Consider the following 22,486-nt stretch of genomic DNA (forward strand, 5'->3'; position numbering starts at 1 on the left):
TGAAGAATAAACTAAGTAGAAAGCACCACAGACTCTCACGACCTCCTATCTATGTTGAGGCTTGCAAGAGAATGACTGAATATGGCAGTTAGGGGAGGAGCTATATAGCAGCTTTGCTGTGGGTGGACTCTTGCAGCTTCCTGTTGGGAAGGAGAATATATTCCATAAGTAATGGATGATCCGTGGACTGGATACACTTAACAAGAGAAATTGTATGTTCTATCCAAATCCTGAAAGAATTATTTTGGGTTTCCTGTCCCTTTAAAGACAGATCTAAAGCAGCAATAAACTACTGGGAGCTAGGTGAAGACATCTGGTCTTCCAATGACAAGAGGCATATTTGCTGCTCCTGAGTCTACCCAAGTATGCTTTTCAACAAAGGATACTAAAAGAACAAAGAAAACTTGATAACAGAAGTAAAAATTGTTCTTTTAAGTTTCTTAAAATTGCATGTTCTCTGAACCATGAGCTTTTGTCATTTAAAGCACTGCAGACAGCAAGGCAACAAAAAGTTAAAATTTCCTATAGAAATACAAAATTACATATAATTCATATAAAAGTTAGGCGTATTTGCACATTGCTGTGTCTGAAGTATGAAAACGGCACGCACTTCCCCCCCCAATGAAACGGCATGCCATTGTTTACACTGACAGTAATTAAGGGGATATGAAACCCACATGTTTTATTTCATGATTCAGATAGAGCGGCAATGTTAAGCAACTTTCTCATTTACTCCTATGAATTGTCTTTCGTTCTCTTGGTATCTAACTGAAAAGCAGAAATTTAAAGCTAAGGAGCCATCCAGTTTTTGGTTCAGCGCCTGGGTAGCTAAAAAGAGAATGAAGAAAAATAGGAGTAAATTAAAAAGTTGCTTACAATTGCTGCTCTTTCTGAATCCTGAAAGAAAAGGAAAAAAAATCTGTTTCATATCCCTTTAAGCTACATTTTTCCATATTACTGCTGCATGTTTTACAGGGCAATTGAGAGGTAACATGACATTTGCAGGAAATGCCTAGTTGTGTTTCAAGAATTAGGTCACTGCTTGTCAATCGAGGGGTTAAAACACTTCCACTAGTATATCATGGCATGTGCTCTGTGTATATAGATTGTGTGTCCGGCTGCCCCACACACTCTACAAAGCAAGCCCAGGAATGCTGGTGCCATAAAGCCGTATTTTATTAGACATATTGTTAAACACTTAAGATGATCTCATAACAGCAGGTAAACTATGTTGGGTAATACTTGGCAGTGTGAGACGCAAAGTGAAAGCTGGAGAATCACCTGAAGCATATGCAAGAAAAGCTGTTATATAAATACCTATGCTGTGGTAAGTAATTTAGTATTTTTTTTAAATATATGAGTGAGCATGCACATGTGTACGTGTTGGGGGGCATAATATGATTAAGCCATTGATTTTGAGTGCTAGTCTTCTCAAATGCAGTAATTAATTTTCTGCGGCAAAAATAGAAAAGTTGATTATATCCCTTGTGGACACACACACCAAGACATACAAGTCTTAAAATATCCTTAGTGCATAAAACCTGGAGACAACAACACAAGGGGAATTTCCCTTCAATATAAAGCCAGCGGTTTTGATAATATCCCACCTGTCTATATATTTCACAATATAATACACACATACAGTATCTAATATTGGCACCAGCTGGGTTAATTAAATCTGAATCTGTTAACAAAACAAACTGTGCCAAATCCTTATTGACTCGGAACACAAGTTACAGGACAAATCTTGCTGGGCAGGAAGGGCAGCAAGTAAACTTCCTTCTATTTCCCTCAGCACATGCAGAAAACAGGATGGGCCCTAGAGAAAACACTTTGGCCTGTTGCTGAGTGGGCAACTTGCACGGTCACAGTTTAACCCTCTCACAACCCAGTGCAAAAGCCTTTTCACAATGGCATAATCAACCAGTGCAAAATAAAGACAATGCAAAATAACTCAGTTTAAAATTTCATTTTCACTTATGATACACTCATGATACATTTGAACACTTATGTGTAACGTTCTTTTTCTTTCAAACCGTGTATATACTGTTAATGTAAAATTGTTACATTTACGTCCGTTATATTCACCTAAGCAGGAGCAGCTCACACTTTTTTGGCTACTCTGTTCTTTCACTATCAACTTAATATCTATTGCTTCTAACATTTTACGATATTATTTTATATCACATTTAACACCTTAGGCTGCTAGACCAACTACAATCTTGACCATATTAAAGATCTAATAACTACTTATTTTATTTACCTAGCCCTCTACAGACCACAAAGTCACTCTCACTCACTTTGTCCATTACACAACAACACAGACACTGATATTTGCAGTTTCATTACATTTTGCTATATGGCTGGTTGGTAAATCAGCTGCAGGTTTATATATATATATATATATATATATATATATATATATATATATATATATATATATATATATATATATATATATATATATATATATATATATATATATATATATATATATATATATATATATATATATATCTATATCTGTTTTGTGCTTATTATCTTATTATATTATTGCATCCAAATTGTCTTTTTTAAAACTCCGCCTTTTACTACTTATTAGTAAAAAAAAAATTCGAATGAATTAGACTTATAACACACCCCCTCCGAGTTATTTTAATACTGGATCAAATTGATTCCTATTTACTTCGCTTCTTACTATCTTTCAGTAAAAGAATTAAACTGAATAGATATATAACACACGCCTTTTGAATTATTCTATTACTGATCAAAATTGTATTTAAAAATCAAAGAGATAACCTGCGCCAAAATTAAACTGTTACACACACTCCAAATGGTTAATAAAGATCTCTCAAATCCTTAAAAACAATTGATACAAATTAAAAAGCCAAGGAGCGCTAACAAAAGCTAAAATGCAACTGTATTAGATAAATTACGCTAATATGTCATAAATAATTCAAAAATAGGGCAAACGCAGATGATTAACCACAATTGCCAAAGGAATATTTTAAAATTATCAAATGTTTCTCACATCTATATCGACTAATATATCAGAAGGTGCTAGATAAAAAAAAACAAATGTGTGACATTATATGATACGCTAAAAAATTGATAAAGGTAAGACTTAATACAATAAATGATATATATAAGGTCGACCTTATAACAAACAATCTATACAGAACAATTCATACAATAACATATGGACATAAAATTAAAAATGAAATATACAATAAATGCAATGTCAATGAAATTGCTAAACAGAGTCAATGAAAAAAAGTCAGTGATAAAAAACACAGCCGTATAGACAGCCGTTACATTCAATTGATTGTGCAGATCATAAGTTTCACACAGGTAGGGTGTTCCTTGTTTCTTTCGTATCGATACTTGGTATTTGAGGTTTAATCCTCCTATGGAAAAGGAGAGTTCCTCTTGGGGCAATATCACAAGATGTTAGTGAAACAAACAATCTGTACTCATAGTGAAAAACTGCTGCAGTCGGCGTAACGTTTAAACGCTGATAGATCTCTTTCTCAGTCAGCTGTATAGTAACTCTCCAGAGTTAATTAGAATCAAAGATCGTATAGAAAATGTAACTCCAATGGTATGTGACTTGATGGCCGCGAAAAACACCCCCTAAACGGTCTTATCGTACACAACAAGCCAGAACCGACAGACGTGCCGTGCTGTAGCACAGGTTCAGATGCGCCACAGAAACAAGTGTGCTCCGATATGGAGCCACGCGTTTCAAAATTATCTTTTTCAAGCTCTAACCGGGGCACTCTCTGCAGTGACTATTTGAACCCGTCCTATAATCCTGATTGGATACCGATTGAACAATTGCATGGTTGCGAATGTGTACATTCTATTGAGACTTATTTACACTTAGCAAATTCTATTGTAGACGCTTTTGACAAAACGTAACACATATACAAATAAAAATAAAAATGAAAACTGTGTACTTAAACCAAAATCTGACAATCAAATGTCACAATAATATTCTAGCTATTATCTTATCAAATTTATGGTGCCCAACACCTTCTAATATCTCAGTCCTTGTAGCATTATCATATCCAATTATTACAAGGGCAAAAAACTCAATTAAAACCATACTCAAATGTATGACCAAAAAACAAAAAAGACAAAACTGTTTCAGAGAGAATCACACTCCAAATTCATAAACAATTTAGAAGAAACTTCCTAAAAGACTAAAAGTTCTATTGATCAAAACTAAAATTGATTTTATAAAATTTTATAGGTTAAAAGCTTTACAAAAGTTTATTTCTCAAATACAGAGCAGTAGTATATATTTTATAAGACAAATATAATCACAGCTAAAATTATTTGATCTGACAGTGTTCACAAGTAACATGAATTTTACTAGTAAAGAAGTTTTTAATAAATTATAAAAAATTATAAAAAACAACCTAAATCGAATTCTAGATTCAAACCACTTGGAGTAAGGGTCTTAAGTTCGAAAATCCATTTTGCTTCCAGTTTTAAAAGTTCATTTTGTATATTACTCCCCCTCCAATTGGGTTTAACCTGATTTATCACAGTATAACTTAAATGTTTAGTATTGCCATTATTACATTTTTAAAAATGTCTGGGGACAGGGAGATCTTTATTCCTGTCAAGGTCCATATTTTCAATTGAATTGATATGTTCTCTAATTCTATCTTGAACTGGCCTTGTAGATTCTCCTATATATATTGGACCCCACACAAACACTCTAAAAAGGTAGACAACATTAAAATCTGTACACCTATATAAACTGTTGATTTTAAAAACTTTTTAGTGACTCCTGATTTAAAGTATTTGCTTTTGAGTGTTTGCACGACTTGCAACTATGACAAGGAAAGAAACCTGTGATATTGTTATCTATCAACACTGTCTTTTAATTTACTATTTTTTATAAAATCTGTGGGGGCTAAATAGCTTTTTAGATTCCTACACTTTCTATATACTATATTTCGGATTGCGTGGCATAACTGGACCTAATATCTCGTCTGATTTTAAGATATGCCAATGCTTTTTTAGAATTTTTTCTAATATTTTGATATCTTCATTATATTGGGTTATAAAAGGAACCTTAAAAAAAAAAAAAAATCTGTCTGCTCAGGAAATCAGCTTCCCAGTTGTCCACTCCTGGAATGTGGATGGCAGAGACAACAATTGTGAGCTTACGCCCAATGAACAATCAAAGTCACCTCTTACATGGCTAAGGAACTCTGAGTTCCTCCCTGGTGGTTGATGTAAATCATTGAGGTGATATTGTCCGACTGGAACCAAGCTAAAGACAACTGAGGCCAAGCTATCAGAACAATGTTAAATTGCTCTCAACTCCAAGACGTTAAAGAGGAGAGCAGAGACTCCCGAAGCCATACGCCTTAAAGGGACACTGAACCCAAATTTTTTCTTTTGTCATTCAGATAGAGCATGCAATTTTAAGCAACTTTCTAATTTAATACTATTATAAAATTTTCTTCATTCTCTTGGTATCTTTAATTTAAAAGCAAGAATGTAAGTTAGATGCCGGCCCATTTTTGGTGAACAACCTGGGTTGTTCTTGCTGATTGGTGGATTGATTTAACCGACCAATAAACAAGTGCTGAACCAAAAAAATAACTGATGCAAATAAAGATAGCAAGAGAACGAAGAAAAATTCATAATAGGAGTAAATTAGAAAGTTGCTTAAAATTGCGTGCTCTGAGTCACGAAAGAAAATATGGGTTCAGTGTCCCTTTAAACAAGAACCAGACTGTTTCCCAGCCCTAGCTGGTTGATGACCGTGGTCACATCACCTAGGAATGTCTCTAGAAGCAAGTGCTATGAGACAGATACTCCTGAGAAACCACTACGGGAGAAAGACACATTGACTGATCTAGATCTATCCCCTGAGACAGATCCAAATGTTCTTCCTTTTATGGAAAATAGCAGGGAATAATATCCATGATGACTATAAGACCAATTCCCTCCATACAATGAGTCACTGAAAAGTGAAGGAAATCATCTGCAGCTAGATTCAAATTCCCAGTTTAAAGGCAATTCCTCTGGTTTGCAGCTCTAAGGAACCTGTGCACTAGCCCCACAGGGTCCCGATCCCAGGACCTTCTGCGTGTTAAGCAGACGTGATAACCACTACAGGACTTCGCTGCACAATGGATAAGCTATTTACCGGACCACTAGATCTTGCTGTTGGCCTGACAGAAGACTGCAGAGAGAAGAAAATGAATAAATCTTAGATTATCTGACATTTGTTAGAAATCTCCTCTCACCCTTGTAGATGGAACAAGGGAGCTGTACTCCAGATTCATTTCCCATCCATGGAAAAAATGGATTGGCCAAGATCTCTTGAAAGAGAGATTGCTCGAAGAAAGGATGACACCTGACCTGAGCCATATATTGTCCAGGAAAAACACCATTGCAATACCCCAAGATCCAAAAGTCTTACTAGGACGACGACTGAGAAGATCCCAAATCATGGGGGAGAAAAAAAAAAATACACATCCTTAGGTCTATGTTAGTTATGAACAGGACGTCTTGACCCATGGAAGGTCAGAACCTGAGAAAATTGAGGCAATACCGAAATCCCATTCCCAGACTGGGATTGGAACCAACACTTCCAGAGAGGAAGGTCTTGAACCCAATTCAAGGAATGCCTCAATATACCTGGATTGCAGATACTCTAGAAAGAGAAATCTGCCCTTGGGAAGAAATCTTAGGTTACGTTGGTTTCCCCGAAACATAAGTGACCCCGTAATACAGTGAAAATTCTGCCAGACCAAGTCCAAACAAGGTCTTGTCCTTGAAAGGAAAAAACCAAAGCAAGGATTCGTAGAAAACCCAAAATACTGAACCTGCAAATGCAGAATTATAAAGTCTAGGCTGTACCACTAGGCCACAGTTAGGCTTCTCAGCTGACCGAACTACCCTCCGTATGAATCGAAGATCTCTAAGCCATAGTAGAAAAGTTTGCTTCTACTTAGACACTGTTCATATTATTGGAGTCAGCGACAGGAAAATCCTGTAAGGTCGGAATACAGGGAGAAAGACTTCTGCTATTCCTGTGAAAATATCCAAAACATGACTAGAACACTTCCTCATAGGAGGAACATCATAAAAACGAGAAAGATAAAAATACCAAGGGTTGACAACAACATTGGGTAATTGGGTAATCAATGTCATCCAAGTAGCAAAAACCTCCTATAACAGTACACAAGGTGTGCAAGCATACATCTGAAGTAGACCACATCAGCATCAGATGGAGTTATACTGTTCGAATCTGAGATTTCACCCTCAGAGGTTACCATCAAATCCTCAGCAGACCTAGGAGAAAAGGCAACCTGTGTAGCAGAGAAAGGAGCAGAAACCTTACCATCTGAATCATTAACTGTCATCTTGCGTTTCCTCTATAGAAAGGAAAAAAACGGATAAAGCTACAGATACCGCAGGGATACCTGAGCTGCAAAATCTGCAAGCAAATACACACCTCCAGGAGGGTGAGGAACCGCATGGTACTGCATGTGATGCCATAAAGGCTTGGGACGTGTAAGGAGAAAGCTGTGGCAATGCCTGAACAGCATCATCCTGGGAGACAAGGGGCTCAGAGGGCAACAACCTATACATTCAATATTTAGCAGATTTTGGCCCTACCAGAATAGGGATTCACCAGCAAATACCAGTTACTAAAACAGCTTACTTAGCTCCTATGCTATGCAAGCAATTCTGAATTGCAAAGACAATGTAATCCTGAGGGACATGAGTCACCAATGAAAAAATGACTTTATTGTGAAACATTCTAAACAAGAGGGGCAATACTATTAGGTCCTCAAGAAACTAAGAACAGACCCCTGTCCCAAGAACACATTTTCCAATTTGAGAATCTTAATTAAAAAAAACAACAACAAAAAACACAACACACGTACCTATTCTTATTGTGTACAAATTCAAACCTCTTATAAATAACGTTTTCACTAATAGTATGTTATTTTCAAACATTTGTAAGAGGAGTCCACTATCCCTGCGGATCTCTAAAAGACTACTCTGCTGTGAAGGATATGCATAATGAGAACCCCGCTTCGTTCGATTGAAAACAAGGCGGAGTTATAGAAAAAAAAAAACCTAACTAGAGCCTAAAATGGCGCTGCTCTGCTTCTAAGAAGGAGGCAGAGCCATAAAAATGATATGGGATGAAGCGCTCTGATATTCGCGCTTTATCCCGCTGAAACTAGGCATCTGGTCTTGAAACCAGAGCAATGAAAAACCTGAATACTCAGATACTGAGGGGTGTAGAGAGGACAGAGTGCGGACAGCTTGTCACCCTAAAGGTGGCACCATCAGCGTATACGCACCACTCTCCATCATATATCCTAGTAGTAAATATTCCGTTGCTGAACTTCAAACAATAATGGAATATAAGGGATTAAGGAGGTTTACAAAATCATATATATATATATATATATATATATATATATATATATATATATATATATATATATATATATATATATATATATAGAAATAAATCATTTTCACCACTCCGCTTTCAAAAGAAAATGGAGGAAAGGACACTGCATACTCTCCCAAAATGAATGGCGCCGAAAACAATAAGAGCACGTTTTCTATAGTCCTGCTGAGGACATGATACCTCAGAGAATATTCCATTTAAAAAAAAAAAGCGCCCCAAAAGAGAGTTAGCCCCTTCTTTCCCTGAAGGAGTTAACCCCTTAGTCTCCAAACTTACATGCTAAAATAGTACCTGCTTACTGCCAGAATATTCTTAACTAAGGAATATGTGTCCCATATAACTGCAGTAAACAGAGTCCTTAACCCTTTCAGTGCCCGCCTCCTAGCCCCAGAAGACAAAAAGGGCACTTACCTGCCTTCCAGTGATCCGGCAGTCAGACGACCTCACAAAGTATGGGAGGATGTCACTCCTCACAGAGACTGGAAAAAAGAAAGAGTAAACATACTCAGGCTTTCTATACCAGGCAGAAACCTGTTAGGAAAATGCAGCAAAGCACACTTTACAAGTTCCTAACTGCTTAAAAGCCACCACTGCCCTACTGAAGAGACTGGCGTGGAGTACGGCTAGACCCAATCTTGAGAGGAAAGATCAGAGTAAACCTACTCTGACTTTCAAAATAAAAAAACCTTGAAGGGAAATAAGACACCAAAAACTTCCTCTTCCTTATAACGCAGGCAAAGAGAATGACATGGGTTTGTGGAAAGGGAAGTGATACTTAACAGCTCTTCTGTGGTGCTCTTTGCCTCCTCCTGCTGGCCAGGAGTGATATTCCCAACAGTAATTGATGATGATCAGTGGACTCACCGTGTCATTAGAAATAAATTTGTCTTTAGGCTTTTCTCCATTGTGTATTACACCTTCACGCCTCGCCAGTTCCCTTGACATTTATTCAAACAAGCACACCTGGGAGTGCAGATGATTAGGAGATGTCCTCAGTACATGGGAAGGAACTAGAACATGATATCACTGTGGTCTTCTGTGCCAAGTTGGTTAATAAAACAAATTAAACTGTTACAGCTAAAAAGCATGCATTAAAGACTTAGCAAAAAAAAGAATAGACTGGCATCTACAGGTAACTGTAGCGCAACAGGGTAGTGACATGTAGCTTGTGCATCTCTGATCATATTGGTGTTTCACCTGAACAGTTTGTCTGTTGAAACACAGTAGACACCTGGGTATAATTATCTCGCACCCCATAATCCCTTAGCACTGTTGCAAATCATAATACACTAGCACAGATAACACCCATGGGAATATTTTGTTTCAGAATATTACTGGTGAGCTTTTACCAAAAACATTCCTACCAAGGGAGTTTACATATTTCAGTTGAAAACTTTCTTTAAATGAACACAAGGGTCTGTGGTGAACTTGGCAACAACATACATTACAGATTAGTAACAGGGGGAGTCACAGCCGCATCTGAAGGTGTCATACTTGGGGTTGAAAGTGAACACATCTTAAAAACTGCTCTTTGCATTTCTCTAAGTATTTAGGAATACAGTAGGTAATATTGCATATAAATATGTAACAAGTATTTTACCCTTATCTTTATTTCTTTAATACAGCAATAGGCTAAAATGCATATTCACAATTGGAATGTTTCTTAAGGAATCTAGATACACTATATTGAACTTGCACAATCCAGTCCTTTAACACTAATCTTCATTCAATACACAAATCAACCACATTCCTTTGTACATGGGAATCTCAGATTTATTCAATTATGTTGGGGTACAGGAGCACGGGCCATTTGCTCTCATGTCTGCCACATTGTTTCAAGGAACATACTAGTGCAAAAAGAAACTGCTCTGATGCACCAGTGTAGCAATGCATTACTGGGAGCTAGCCAATGACGAGGCATGTGGGTGTAGGCAACAATCGGCAGCTACCCAAGTTTACCTAGTGCAACTACTGAGTCTACCTATGCTTTTTTTTTTGCAAAGAATACCAAGAGAACAAATTAAATCTCATAACATAAGTCAATTGAAAGTCTTAAAAAATTCTGCTCCGTCTGTCCCATGGAAGTTTGAGTTTCATAAATCCCTTTGGAGGTTTCTGGGACATAGTGTCAAAAATCGAATAATTTAAATAGCCACTTTGTGATGCCTCACTTATTTAGAGCTTGCTTTAGTCAGACATGTTCTTGAGAGTTACATTTCATGTGTTTATTAGGGACACAAATCACTGCTTTATCACCAGGCATTTCACACGTCCTGTAATTCATCCTCTTCCTAAGACACATCCACCAATTACCAGCTAGCTCCCGAGAATGCATTATCTCCCCTTTGTTTCACACTAAAAAACAAAATGTATTCTTACCTGATAATTTTATTTCTAGGCATGGAGAGTCCACAAATCATTCCAATTACTAGTGGGATATTCACTCCTGGCCAGCAAGAGGAGTCAAAGAGCACCCCAGCAGAGCTGTTAAGTATCACTTCCCTTACCCATAACCCCCAGTCATTCGGCTGAAGAGAAATGGAAAAAAGATAAAACAAAGGTATAGAGGTGACTGAGGTTTTTACAAAAACAAACTACCGCCTGAATGTAAATTAGGGCGGGTCATGGACTCTGCCTAGAAACAAATTTATCAGGTAAGCATAACATTTTGTTTTCTTTCCTATGACATGGAGAGTCCACAAATCATTCCAATTACTAGCGGGAACCAAAACCCAAGATAGAGGACACAGAATAAAATGGAGGAAGAACAAAAACAGGCGGACCTAAACCGAAGGCACCACCGCTTGAACTTTTCTCCCAAAATAAGCCTCAGCCGAGGCAAAAGTATCAAATTTGGAAAAGGTATGAATAGTGGACCACGTGATCGCCTTGCAAATTTGCTCCACCAAAGCTTCATTTTTGAAAGCCAAGGAAGAAGAAACAGATCTAGTGGAATGAGCCATAATTCTCAAGTAGTCTGTTGTCTAGCTGTCTCATAAGCTAAACAGATAACACTTCTCAACCAGAGAGAAAGATTGGTAGAAGTGACCTTCTGACCCCTACGCTTACCAGAGAATACAACGAACAGGGCAGAAGTCTGCCAAAAATCTTTGGTTGCTTGAAGCTAAAATTTTAAAGCATGCACAACATCCAAGTTATGCAAAAGACGTTCCTTCTGGGAAGGAGGATTGGGACAAAGAGAGGGAACAACAATTTCCTGAATAATATTGTGATCCGACACTACCTTAGGGAGAAACCCCAGCTTAGTACGGAGGACCACCTTATCAGCATGAAAAATGAGGTAAGGGGAATCAGACTGAAAAGCCGAAAGTTCGGAAACTATGCGAAGAAAGAAAAAATAGCAATAAGAAACAAAACCTTCCAAGATAGTATTTTAATATCAACATAATACATCTGCTCAAACGGAGCCTGCTGCAAAACTAAGAACAAGGTTAAGGATCCAAGGAGGAGCAACAGGTTTAAAAACAGGCCTGATTCTGACCAAGGCCTGAACAAAAGACTTAACATCTAGCAGAACTGCCAGACGTATATGCAAAAGAATAGACAATGCAGAAATCTGACCCTTCAGAGTACTGACTGACAAACCTGTCTCCAGGCCCTCCTGAAGAAAAGCCAAAATTTGAGGAACCCTTACTTTGTTCCAAGAAAATCCCTTTGAATCACACCAATAAAGGTATTTACACCATATCCCATGGTAAATTCTGCGGGTAATCTGTTTACGAGCCTGAAGCATAGTATCAGACTCACAGAGAAGCAACGTTTGGCTAAAACTAGACGTTCCAATCTCCAAGCAGACAGCTTCAGAGAAACCAGATTTGGATGATGGAAGGGACCCTGAAGAAGGTCCTTCCTCAGAGATAACCTCCAGGGCAGAAGAGATGACAGTCACCAGATCCTGTGAGGCCATGCAGAAGCTATTAGAGTCAAAGTAGCTATCTTGCTTTCAAGCAATTACTCGTGGCATGCTAGATTGAAGTTCCAAGGAACAGCCAGAGCATCTATCAGAACGGCTTGAGGATCTCTTGACCTTGAACCGTACTGGAAGCTTGGCGTTTTGACGAGAAGCCATCAGATCCAACTCTGGAACACCCCACCTGAGGGTTATCATTGTGAAAACCTCTGGGTTAAGAGCCCACTCTCCTGGATGAAAAGTCTGTCTGCTCAGAAAATCCGCTTCCCAGTTGTCCACTCCTGGGATGTGGATGGCAGAGTGATGACAATCGTGAGACTCCGCCCCCTAGAGAATTCAAGTCACCTACATCATTGCTAAGGAACTCAGAGTTCTCCCCTGGTGGTTGATGTAAGCCACCAAAGGGACGTTATCCGACTGGAATCTGATAAACCGGACCAAAGCTAGTTGAGGCCAAGCTATCAAAACATTGAAGATCGCTCTCTATTCCAAGATGTTTATTGGAAGAGACAACTCCTCCAGAGTCCACAGGCCCTGTGTGCTTTTAAAGGAACCCCAAAAAGCTCCCCAGCCCAACAGGCTGGCGTCCGTGGTAACAATATAGAAGGATAGAGCTAGAGAGAATCGTGTTGGGGAGTCCAGATTTATACTATGCAAGAGATCTGAGTGGTCCCCGTTCCATTGACTGAGTATGCATAGTTGCAGAGGTCTCAGATGGAACCGTGCAAAAGGAATGATGTCCACAGAAGCCTCAGACCAATCACCTCCATGCATTGAGCCACTGATGGACGTATAGACGACTGGAGAAAGGCAAAAACCATGAAATTTGGATTTTCTGACGTCCGTTAGAAAAATCTTCACGGACAAAGAATCTGTAATTGTTCTTAAGAAACATACGCTTGTATCTGGTACAAGGGAACTCTTTTCCAGATTCACTTGCCACCCATGGGAACGTAGAATAGACAACATCTCTGTATGCGATCTTGCTAGATGAAAAGATGGCGCTTGAACTAAGATGTCGTCCAGATAAGGCGCCACAGCAATGCCCTGGGATCTGACCACTGAACCTTTGTGAAAATTCTTGGAGCTGTAGCAAGGCCAAAAGGAGGGGCAACAAACATGAAATGTTTGTCCAGAAAGGCAAACCTCAGATACTGATAATGAACCTTCAGATCTATGGTCGTCATGAACTGACCCTCTTGTACCAAAGGAAGAATGGAACGGATGGTCTCCATTTCGAAGGACGGAACTCTGAGGAATTGGTTGAGACACTTTAGGTCCAGGATGGGACAGAAAGATTTGAACTGGATCACTCCCAGCCTTGCTGCTCCTAAAGATCAAAAGAAATACCACTGAGCTCTTGGTCCTCACCAACCGTCCACTAACAGCCACTGTCGAAGACACCTTTGTCAGAGAAACCTCCGGTCTGCACCGGAGCCAGATAGAGTAAGCGCAAAACAAACGCAGTCACATGACCACAATTCAAATAACTTCGTCACCCGCCTCTCATTCTGAAAAACGCTACATAAACAGAGTGCTTCCTATAGAGAGGCTAAACCTCTAAGGCCAAAGTGGAGCGGCTGACAGACAAGTCACATGACCACAACAGGAAGCTGCAGAAACTTCGGCAAACAAGCACTAAAAACGTAAAGGAGGATAAATGCCCCAAATATTTTCAGAGCCCAGACACCTATATAGCCCACTATATAACAAGAGTCCACTCAGCCAGAAAGACCCTTAATGTAGTGCCCCTTACATGTTCCCTGCCCAGAAAATAATATGCTTCTGTATTAGCATACAAGTTCCCCTGATTACCGTCCAAACTCCACAAAAATCTTGTACAATTAACCCCTAACCTAGAAGGGAAAGCACTTACCTGTGGAAGCAGCAGTCAAGCAGGGAATAGCTTAGGTGTGTCAGATTACTCCACATCCAACAGTGACCTGTAGAAAAGAAAAAACAGAGTAACCAACTCTGGTTTTCTATAATGGGGATAGCATAGATGTAAGAAATAAAGCAAAAGACCACCTCGCTGCCTTGTAACTGCTAAAAGTCACCATTACTCGTACTGAAGAGATTGACATGGACACAGCACAGCCCCAAATCCTTGCTTGCAGAGAAAAGTATCCATAAAAGGATTAAATATCTTCAGACACCAACTTCGCACATCCTCCCGTAATCAAGGCAAAGAGAATGACTGGAGGTTATGGGTAAGGGAAGTGACACTTAACAGCTCTGCCTCCTCCTGCTGGCCAGGAGTGAATATCCCACTAGTAATTGGAATGATTTGTGGACTCTCCATGCCATAGGAAAGAATGTTGAATTCCTTCCTGCATGGGAATCAGAGCATTTTAGATACACTAGTTCAATGTAGTGTTGGGTTTTTAGCTCTGCTAGGTGAGGATACGCTAAACTATCACAGATTAGCCAAAGCAGGAAGGAGAGGGTAAGAAAAAAAAACAAAAAAAACAAGCCATGTGGTGCAAATGGGGCAATTTGACAAGTGAAATGTCAGCAGCGTAATCATTACATTCGGTGCACCTCTTTGTACATTTACTAATGACTGACAACCGTTACACACGCCCTGGACCTCACAACTGCTTTGTAAAACACTGAAAATACCTCCTAGAGTGTCATCGTAGAGTAAACCTGAACACGGATTTTTAATTGGTTACCTTTATGAGATTATAGATTTGTAAAAAGATTTTTCACAAATTTACTTGCTTCTAAAAAAGTAACAGGAAACTAAGACTTTAATGATTTGGATAGAACATACAATTTTAATCAACTTTCCAATTTACTTCTATTATCAAATTGGCTTCATTCTCTTCTTGTTCTTAGCTAAAATAAAAGTATTGCACTACTGGCAGCTAGCTGAACACATCTACAGCAGCTCTGAGATAATACCTTAATTACCCATTCCCCAGTTTTGCATAACCAACACTGTCATTTAATAAACTTTTTACCTCTGATTACCTTGTATCTAAGCCTCTGCAAACTGCCCCCTTATCTCAGTTCTTTTGACAGACTTGCATTTTAGCCAATCAGTGCCGACTCTAAAATAACTCCACTGGTGTGAGCACAATGTTATCTGACACACATGAACTAGCACAGTCTAACTGCACAGAGATAAGAGCCTGCCTTCAAAGGCTTAGAAATTAGTGTATGAGCCTACTTAGGTTTAGCTTTCATCAAATATCAAGAGAACAAAGCAAATCTGATCAAAGTAAATTGGAAATTGCATGTCAAGACGCTTACTTGTCCCTTTAACCGGAGACGTAACGTGAAATGCTTTTTATGTTTCAATAAAATATGCAGCCAATAAAATACAGTAAAACATTAAGTATTGACGGACAAAGATTTAAATTAAACATCTAATCTTTTCATGTCACAGCAAGACAGGAAAGCGGTACCTTTTAATATTATATGCAGTATCCTGAGGGGTTTCTTCAAGTAGAGTGACATATCCCAGTGCACACGTGAGGATAAATAATACAGTCAGCGTATGTGCTCTCCTGCAGGGGTTGGAGGAAGAAAGACGATTTGTAACAGCGGAACAACAACAAAAAATAGCAAGAGACAGACACTAAAATATTTAAAGGGATACTAACTCCAATTTCTTTTCTTTCACGATTCAGATAGAGCATGCAATTTTAAGCAGCTTACAGTACTGCTTTTTCAAATCAAGATAGCAAAAGAACAAAGAAAAATTGATAATAGGAGTATATTAGAAAGGTGCTTAAGATCGCATGCTCTATCTGAATCATGAAATAAAAAAAATTGGGTTTAGTATCCCTTTAACACTAAAATAGCCACAATAATTCTGCTAAAGACAAAAAAGTATAAAAAGAAAAGAAAAAATGATATACAAGCAATAGTGCAATAATAAAATGCTTCAACTATGTTTTTAACCCCTACAAAAGGTTAGCTCCAGACCAGCAATGCACTACTGAGAGCTAGCTGAACACATCTGGTGAGCCAATGACAAAAGATCTGTCTGACCACTAATAAGCAGCTAGCTCACAGTAGTGCATTGCTGCTCCTATTGCTACCTAAGTATGCTTACAAAGGATATCAAGAGAACAAAAGGACATGATAACAGCATTAAACTGAAGTCTCTTAAAATTGCTGCTCTATCTGAAATCATAGAAGTTTAATGTTAACTTTATAATAGCAGTTACATCTTACTGTCACTGGAGGTAGATTCATTAAACCTTATTTTACAGTAGGCTGCTAATAAAAGTTCCTACATGAAAGCCGTTCAAGTACAAATTCTGATACAATCTCTGTAGTGCAGATTTGGCTGACAAGAGAAACAAATGCAAACAAGTTTAGTTTTTAATCCTACTTAAAGTGAAGTTAAACTTTGATGAAAGCCCGGTATTTAAAAATACTATTGTAAAACAAGGGCACTTTCATTCAAAGTTTAGAAAGCAGTCGTTTTGTTTTAAAAAAAAAAAAATTACCTTTCTTCTTTTCACAGCCAGGGCAGCTTTCCCCCACCCGGAGATCCTTTCTTCACACGTCAGCAATGACTAATCCGGCTTCCTCCAATCACGGCATGGCCTCAGGTAATGAGTCCCCTGGTGGGGAAGCCGTGATTGGAGGAAGCCAGATTAGTCATTGCTGGCATGTGAAGAGAGGATCTCCGGGTGGGGGGAAGCTGCTCTGGCTGTGAAGAGAAGAAAGGTAAGTTTTTAAACCAGTTTTTAAGACTATTTTTTTAAAAAAACTGACTTTCATTCATCAAAGTTTACCTTCACTTTAAAAGGACAGTAACTCTGGATATTAAGTAAAAATTCTGTGTGGCTAGCGAGCCAAATTGGCATTTTTCTTTGAATAAATGTTTAGTAGATCTATTTATATAGCCCATCAGGGAGTGCTTTGTAACAATGTAGGTTTTGCTTATTTTGTTAAGCACATTGTGCTGTTTTCAGACTCCTAACCAAGTCCCACAGTGTCAGATGTAACCAGGAGCCAGCAGTAAACTGTCGCTTCATATGCGGGGGGGGGGGGGGGGGAGAGTGTCTGCTCTCTGCTTTCCCAGCCCCTTTCAGTGGGAGTCAGACTACCTCAAACAGTGCTAAACTGGGAGCTTCTCAGTAAGTTTTTAAAAGGTTTTATACTGGATTTTTAGATCAGTGCATATTCTTCTTTATAGTAGTGTATTACATGCACTTATATGACAATTGGTGTATACTGTCCCTTTAATATGCTGCCGTTTTGAGCTGAATCTTCTACTTAGTAAGTAGCAAAACACAGCTAGGCAAAAAAGAAAACTGATTCATTTTACGCTCTGTTATCAGGTAAATACTGTTGCATATAATATAAAAGTCAATCTAAGATCAAACTCGTTTTAAATGGGCAGTATATGTAGTACTAAATATCTGTATAACAGATATTCTAAAATAATTTTCAGGTTTTGACAAATCCAGAGCAATAGGATGACAGTCAAACAGTAACTTGCATAATTCAGATAGAGAATGTCATTTTAAGACACTTTTTTAAATTCCACTTATTTCAAATGTACTTTGTTCTCTTTGTAGTGCATTGCCTTTCAACAAAAGGATACAGAGAGCTAGCTGGTGTTTGGTGGCTGTGCACACTTGTCCCTTGGCTTTCCAGATGTGTTCAGCTACGTCTCAGTAGTGCATTGCTGCTCTGGAGGTGGCTATGTGTTTAATCGCTATGCTGGAATTAAATACTTTTACATACATGCATAAGTGCAATAATAAAATTCTGCAACATTAGATCTCATTAGTGCAGTTCTATCCCTTTAATGTAATACACTATACAGACCTCTGATTGGCTGCAGGGATACTTTCAACCAATTAGAAGTTCACACATTTACCTCACAGGAGCATAGCTTCTGAGGGCAGTGGAAAGAACTAGAGATAGCAGTACATATATTTGTGTTTTTCCAGAGTAGGACCATTTTGAAGCAGATATGTAGGCTGTTTTGTTGAAACACATACTTTATGTGCTTTATGATGTAGGCAATTATATCTCCCTTAAAGTATGCATTTCTGTTCTCCTTTTGTCCAATATATTGTTAGCATGTTTCACGGTCAGATGAACTTCAGCAGTAGATTGTACTGTAATTTTTCTTTATAAGTTATACCAGCTGCACATATTAAATGTATTGGTAATTGATCCTTTATGATTAATTTTGCAATTTAAATAAAATGTATTTTTACCTGATGGAAAAAGAAGATAACACAAAGGTGTAGAGGTGCCTGAGGTTAAGTAAAAAAAAAATTACCGTCTAATCTTAAGGGTGGGGTCGTGGACTCTCCATGTCCGGAAAGAAATTTATCAGGTAAGCATACATTTATTTTTTTTCCTAAGACATGGAGAGTCCACAAAGACATTCCAATTACTAGTGGGAACCAATACCCAAGCTAGAGGACACTGACTGAACAGGGAGGGAGAACAAGACAGGTAGACCTAAACAGAAGGCACCACCGCTTGAAGAAATGCTCCAAAAAGAGGCCTCAGCCAAAGCAAAAGTATCAAATGTGGAAAATGTATGCAGAGAAGACCATGTTGCCGCCTTGCGAATCTGTTTCACAGAAGCTTCATTTTTGAAAGCCCAAGAAGAGAAGACGGAACTAGTGGAATGAGCTGTAATTCTCTCAGGAGTTTGCTGTCCAGCAGTCTCAAAGAAAACTAATCATACTTCTCAACCAGAGGGAAAGAGAAGTAGAAGTGGCCTTCTGACCCTTGCGCTTTCCAGAGAAACAAACATGGCAGAAGACTGGCAAAAATCCTTAGTAGCTTGTAGGTAAAAATTTAAGAGCATGCAAAACATACAAGTTATGCAACAGACATTCCTTATGAGAAGAAGGATTAGGACAGAGAGAAGGAACAACAATTTCCTGATTAATATTTCTATCCAAAACCACAATTTAGTACGAAGTACTGCCTAATCCACATGAAAAATAAGGTAAGGCAAATCGCTCTGCAAAGCCGAGAGTTCGGAAACTCTCCAAGCAGAAGAAATAGCGATAAGAAACAAAATTTTCCAAGATAACAGCTTAATATCTATGGAATGCATTGGCTCAAACGGAGCCTGCTGCAAAACTCTAAGAACTATGTTAAGGCTCCAAGGAGGAGCAACAGGTTTAAACACAGGCCTGATTCTGATCAGGGCCTGTCAAAAAAGATTGAATATCTGGCACATCCGCCAGACGCTTATGCAAAAGAATAGGTAATGTAGAAATCTGACCTTTCAGAGAACTGACCGACTACCCTTTCTCCAGACCATCCTGCAGAAAAGACAAAATTCTAGGAATCCTGACCCTACTCCAAGACTAGCCCTTTGATTCACAGCAATAAAAAAAAGGTATTTACGCCATACCTTATGGTAAATTTTATGAGTAACAGGCTTGCAAACCTGAAGCATGGTATCAATGACTGAATCAGAAAACCTACGCTTATCCAGAACTAAGCGTTCAATCTCCAAGCAGTCAGCTTCAGAAAAACGAGATTTTGATGGAGGAAAGGACCCCGAGTTAGGTCATTCCTCAGAGGTAACCTCCAAGGAGGAAGAGATGACATCTTCACTAGGTCTGCAAACTAGAACCTGCGAGGCCATGCAGGAGCTATTAGAATCACAAACAATCTCTGCTGTTTGATACGGAAGCACCTTTTTGAGCGATTGACCTATCACTACACCTGTAGTCACCTACTTCTGTAGTTGGTTGGACTGCACCTGTATACCTTGCTGGAGCCAAGAGAGAGGGAAAGAGAAGTGTCACCAGCCTGTTTCTACCAGTACATAAAAGTGTATTTATACCAAATGAGAGTACTGATTTGGCTTGAATATGCACACGCTCATATTTGAATATGCTGATATACACGAGGCACCCCTCTGTTTTATGCTTTCTTCATGGAACCTGATAAACTGGGCTAAGGACAATTGAGGCCAAGCCATCAGAGCATTGAACTCCAAGATGTTTATGGGGAAAGAAGACTCCTCTCGAGTCCATACACCCCAAGTCTGAGTCCCAGACTGCTCCCCAGCCTAGCAAGCTGGCGTCCGTGGTCACAATAACCCGGGAGGGTCTCCAGAAGCATGTGCCCTGAGACAGATGATCCTGAGAGATCCACCACGAGAGTCTCTTGTCAACTGGTTCAGATCTATCCTCTGAGACAGATCTGAATGGTCTCCAGTCCATTGCCTGAACATAAATAACTGCAGAGCTCTCAAATGGAATCAAGCAAAGGCAATGATGTCCATGGAAGCGACCAATTACCTCCATGCATTGAGCCACTGAAGGCCGAACGGTAGACTGTAGCAAAAGGCAGGAAGAGAAAAGTTTGGATTTGCTGAACTCCGTCACAAAAATCTTCATAGATAGAGAATCTATGATGGTCCCTAAGAAATGCACCCTTATAGCTGGAAAAAAGGGAACTCTTCTCCAGATTCAGTTTCCATCCTTGCGAATGTAGAGAAGACAAGATCTCTGTATGAGAGTTTGCTTGTTGAAAAGATGGTGCCTGAACCAATATGTCGTTCAGGTAAGGCGCCACCGCAATTCCCCAAGACCTCACAACTGCCAAGAGAGCCCCCAGAACCTTTGAAAAAAATATGGGAGCTGTAGCAAGGCCAAACTGAAGAGCAACAAACTGAAAGTGCCTGTCTAGAAAAGCAAATCTCAGGAACTGGTGATTATCCCTGTGGATGGGAACATGAAGATATGCGTCCTTCAGGTCTATGGTCGTCATGAACTGACCGTATTGGACCAAAGGAAGAATGGAACGAATGATTTCCATTTTGAAGGACGGTACCCCGAGAGACTTGTTGAGACACTTTAGGTCTAAAATGGGTCGAAAAGTTCCCTCTTTTTTGGGAACCACAAACAGATTTGAATAGAATCCTAGACCCTATTCCCTCACTGGAACAATCACTCCCAGGGAGGAAAGGTCCTGAAAACAGCTTAAGAATGCCTCTTTTTTTAACCTGATCCACAGAACCTTGAGAAGAGATATCTGCCCTTGGGAGGACAAGATTTGAATTCTATTTTGTAACCCTGAGATACTATGGCCACAGCCCAAGGATCTGGGATATCTTGTATTCACGCTTGACGAAACGAGCAAAGTCTGTCCCCCACTTGATCGAATCCCGGACCGGGGGTCAACCCTTCAAGCTGACAGTCTCAGATGAGGGCTTTTTTTAATGCTGCCCCTTATTCCAAGCCTGATTGGGTCTCCAAGAGGACTTGGACTGCTCTTGCTTGTAGGAGGGAAAGGAAGACTTGACCTTTGAAGTTACAAAAAGAACGAAAATTAGAACAGACGTCCCTTAGGTCTATTCTTGTCTTGTGGTAGAAAAGACCCCTTTCCACCCGTAATTTCAGAAATGATCTCCCCAAGACAAGGACAAAACAGGGTCTTACCTTTGTAAGTAGGGCTGCAACTAAGTATTATTTTCATAATCGATTAATCGGCCGTTTATTTTTTCGATTAATCGACTAATTGGGTAAAGAAAACATAATTTATGCTTACCTGATAAATTTATTTCTCTTGTAGTGTATCCAGTCCACGGATCATACATTACTTGTGGGATATTCTCCTTCCCAACAGGAAGTTGCAAGAGGATCACCCACAGCAGAGCTGCTATATAGCTCCTCCCCTAACTGTCATATCCAGTCATTCGACCGAAAACAAACAGAGAAAGGAGAAACCATAGGGTGCAGTGGTGACTGTAGTTTAATTAAAATTTAGACCTGCCTTAAAAGGACAGGGCGGGCCGTGGACTGGATACACTACAAGAGAAATAAATTTATCAGGTAAGCATAAATTATGTTTTCTCTTGTTAAGTGTATCCAGTCCACGGATCATCCATTACTTATGGGATACCAATACCAAAGCTAAAGTACACGGATGATGGGAGGGACAAGGCAGGATTAAGCGGAAGGAACCACTGCCTGAAGAACCCTTTCTCCCAAAAACAGCCTCCGAAGAAGCAAAAGTATCAAATTTGTAAAATTTGGAAAAAGTGTGAAGCAAAGACCAAGTCGCGGCCTTGCAAATCTGTTCAACAGAGGCCTCATTTTTAAAGGCCCAGGTGGAAGCCACAGCTC

General features: G+C 39.2%; 1 protein-coding gene across 2 annotated transcripts in view; it reads right to left on the bottom strand.

Annotated features, from left to right (window-relative positions):
• The window catches only part of PTDSS2 (phosphatidylserine synthase 2), a gene marked incomplete in the record, with an annotated part of 329,198 nt that overhangs the window by 166,889 nt on the left and 139,823 nt on the right, over positions 1–22,486 (bottom strand). For both annotated transcript variants that reach the window (XM_053720438.1, XM_053720439.1), the window contains 1 exon segment: positions 15,812–15,913. In XM_053720438.1, coding sequence (XP_053576413.1) covers positions 15,812–15,913 — 102 coding nt within the window.

The sequence above is a fragment of the Bombina bombina genome, chromosome 7 (genome assembly GCF_027579735.1).
Source record: "Bombina bombina isolate aBomBom1 chromosome 7, aBomBom1.pri, whole genome shotgun sequence".
Taxonomy (NCBI): domain Eukaryota; kingdom Metazoa; phylum Chordata; class Amphibia; order Anura; family Bombinatoridae; genus Bombina; species Bombina bombina.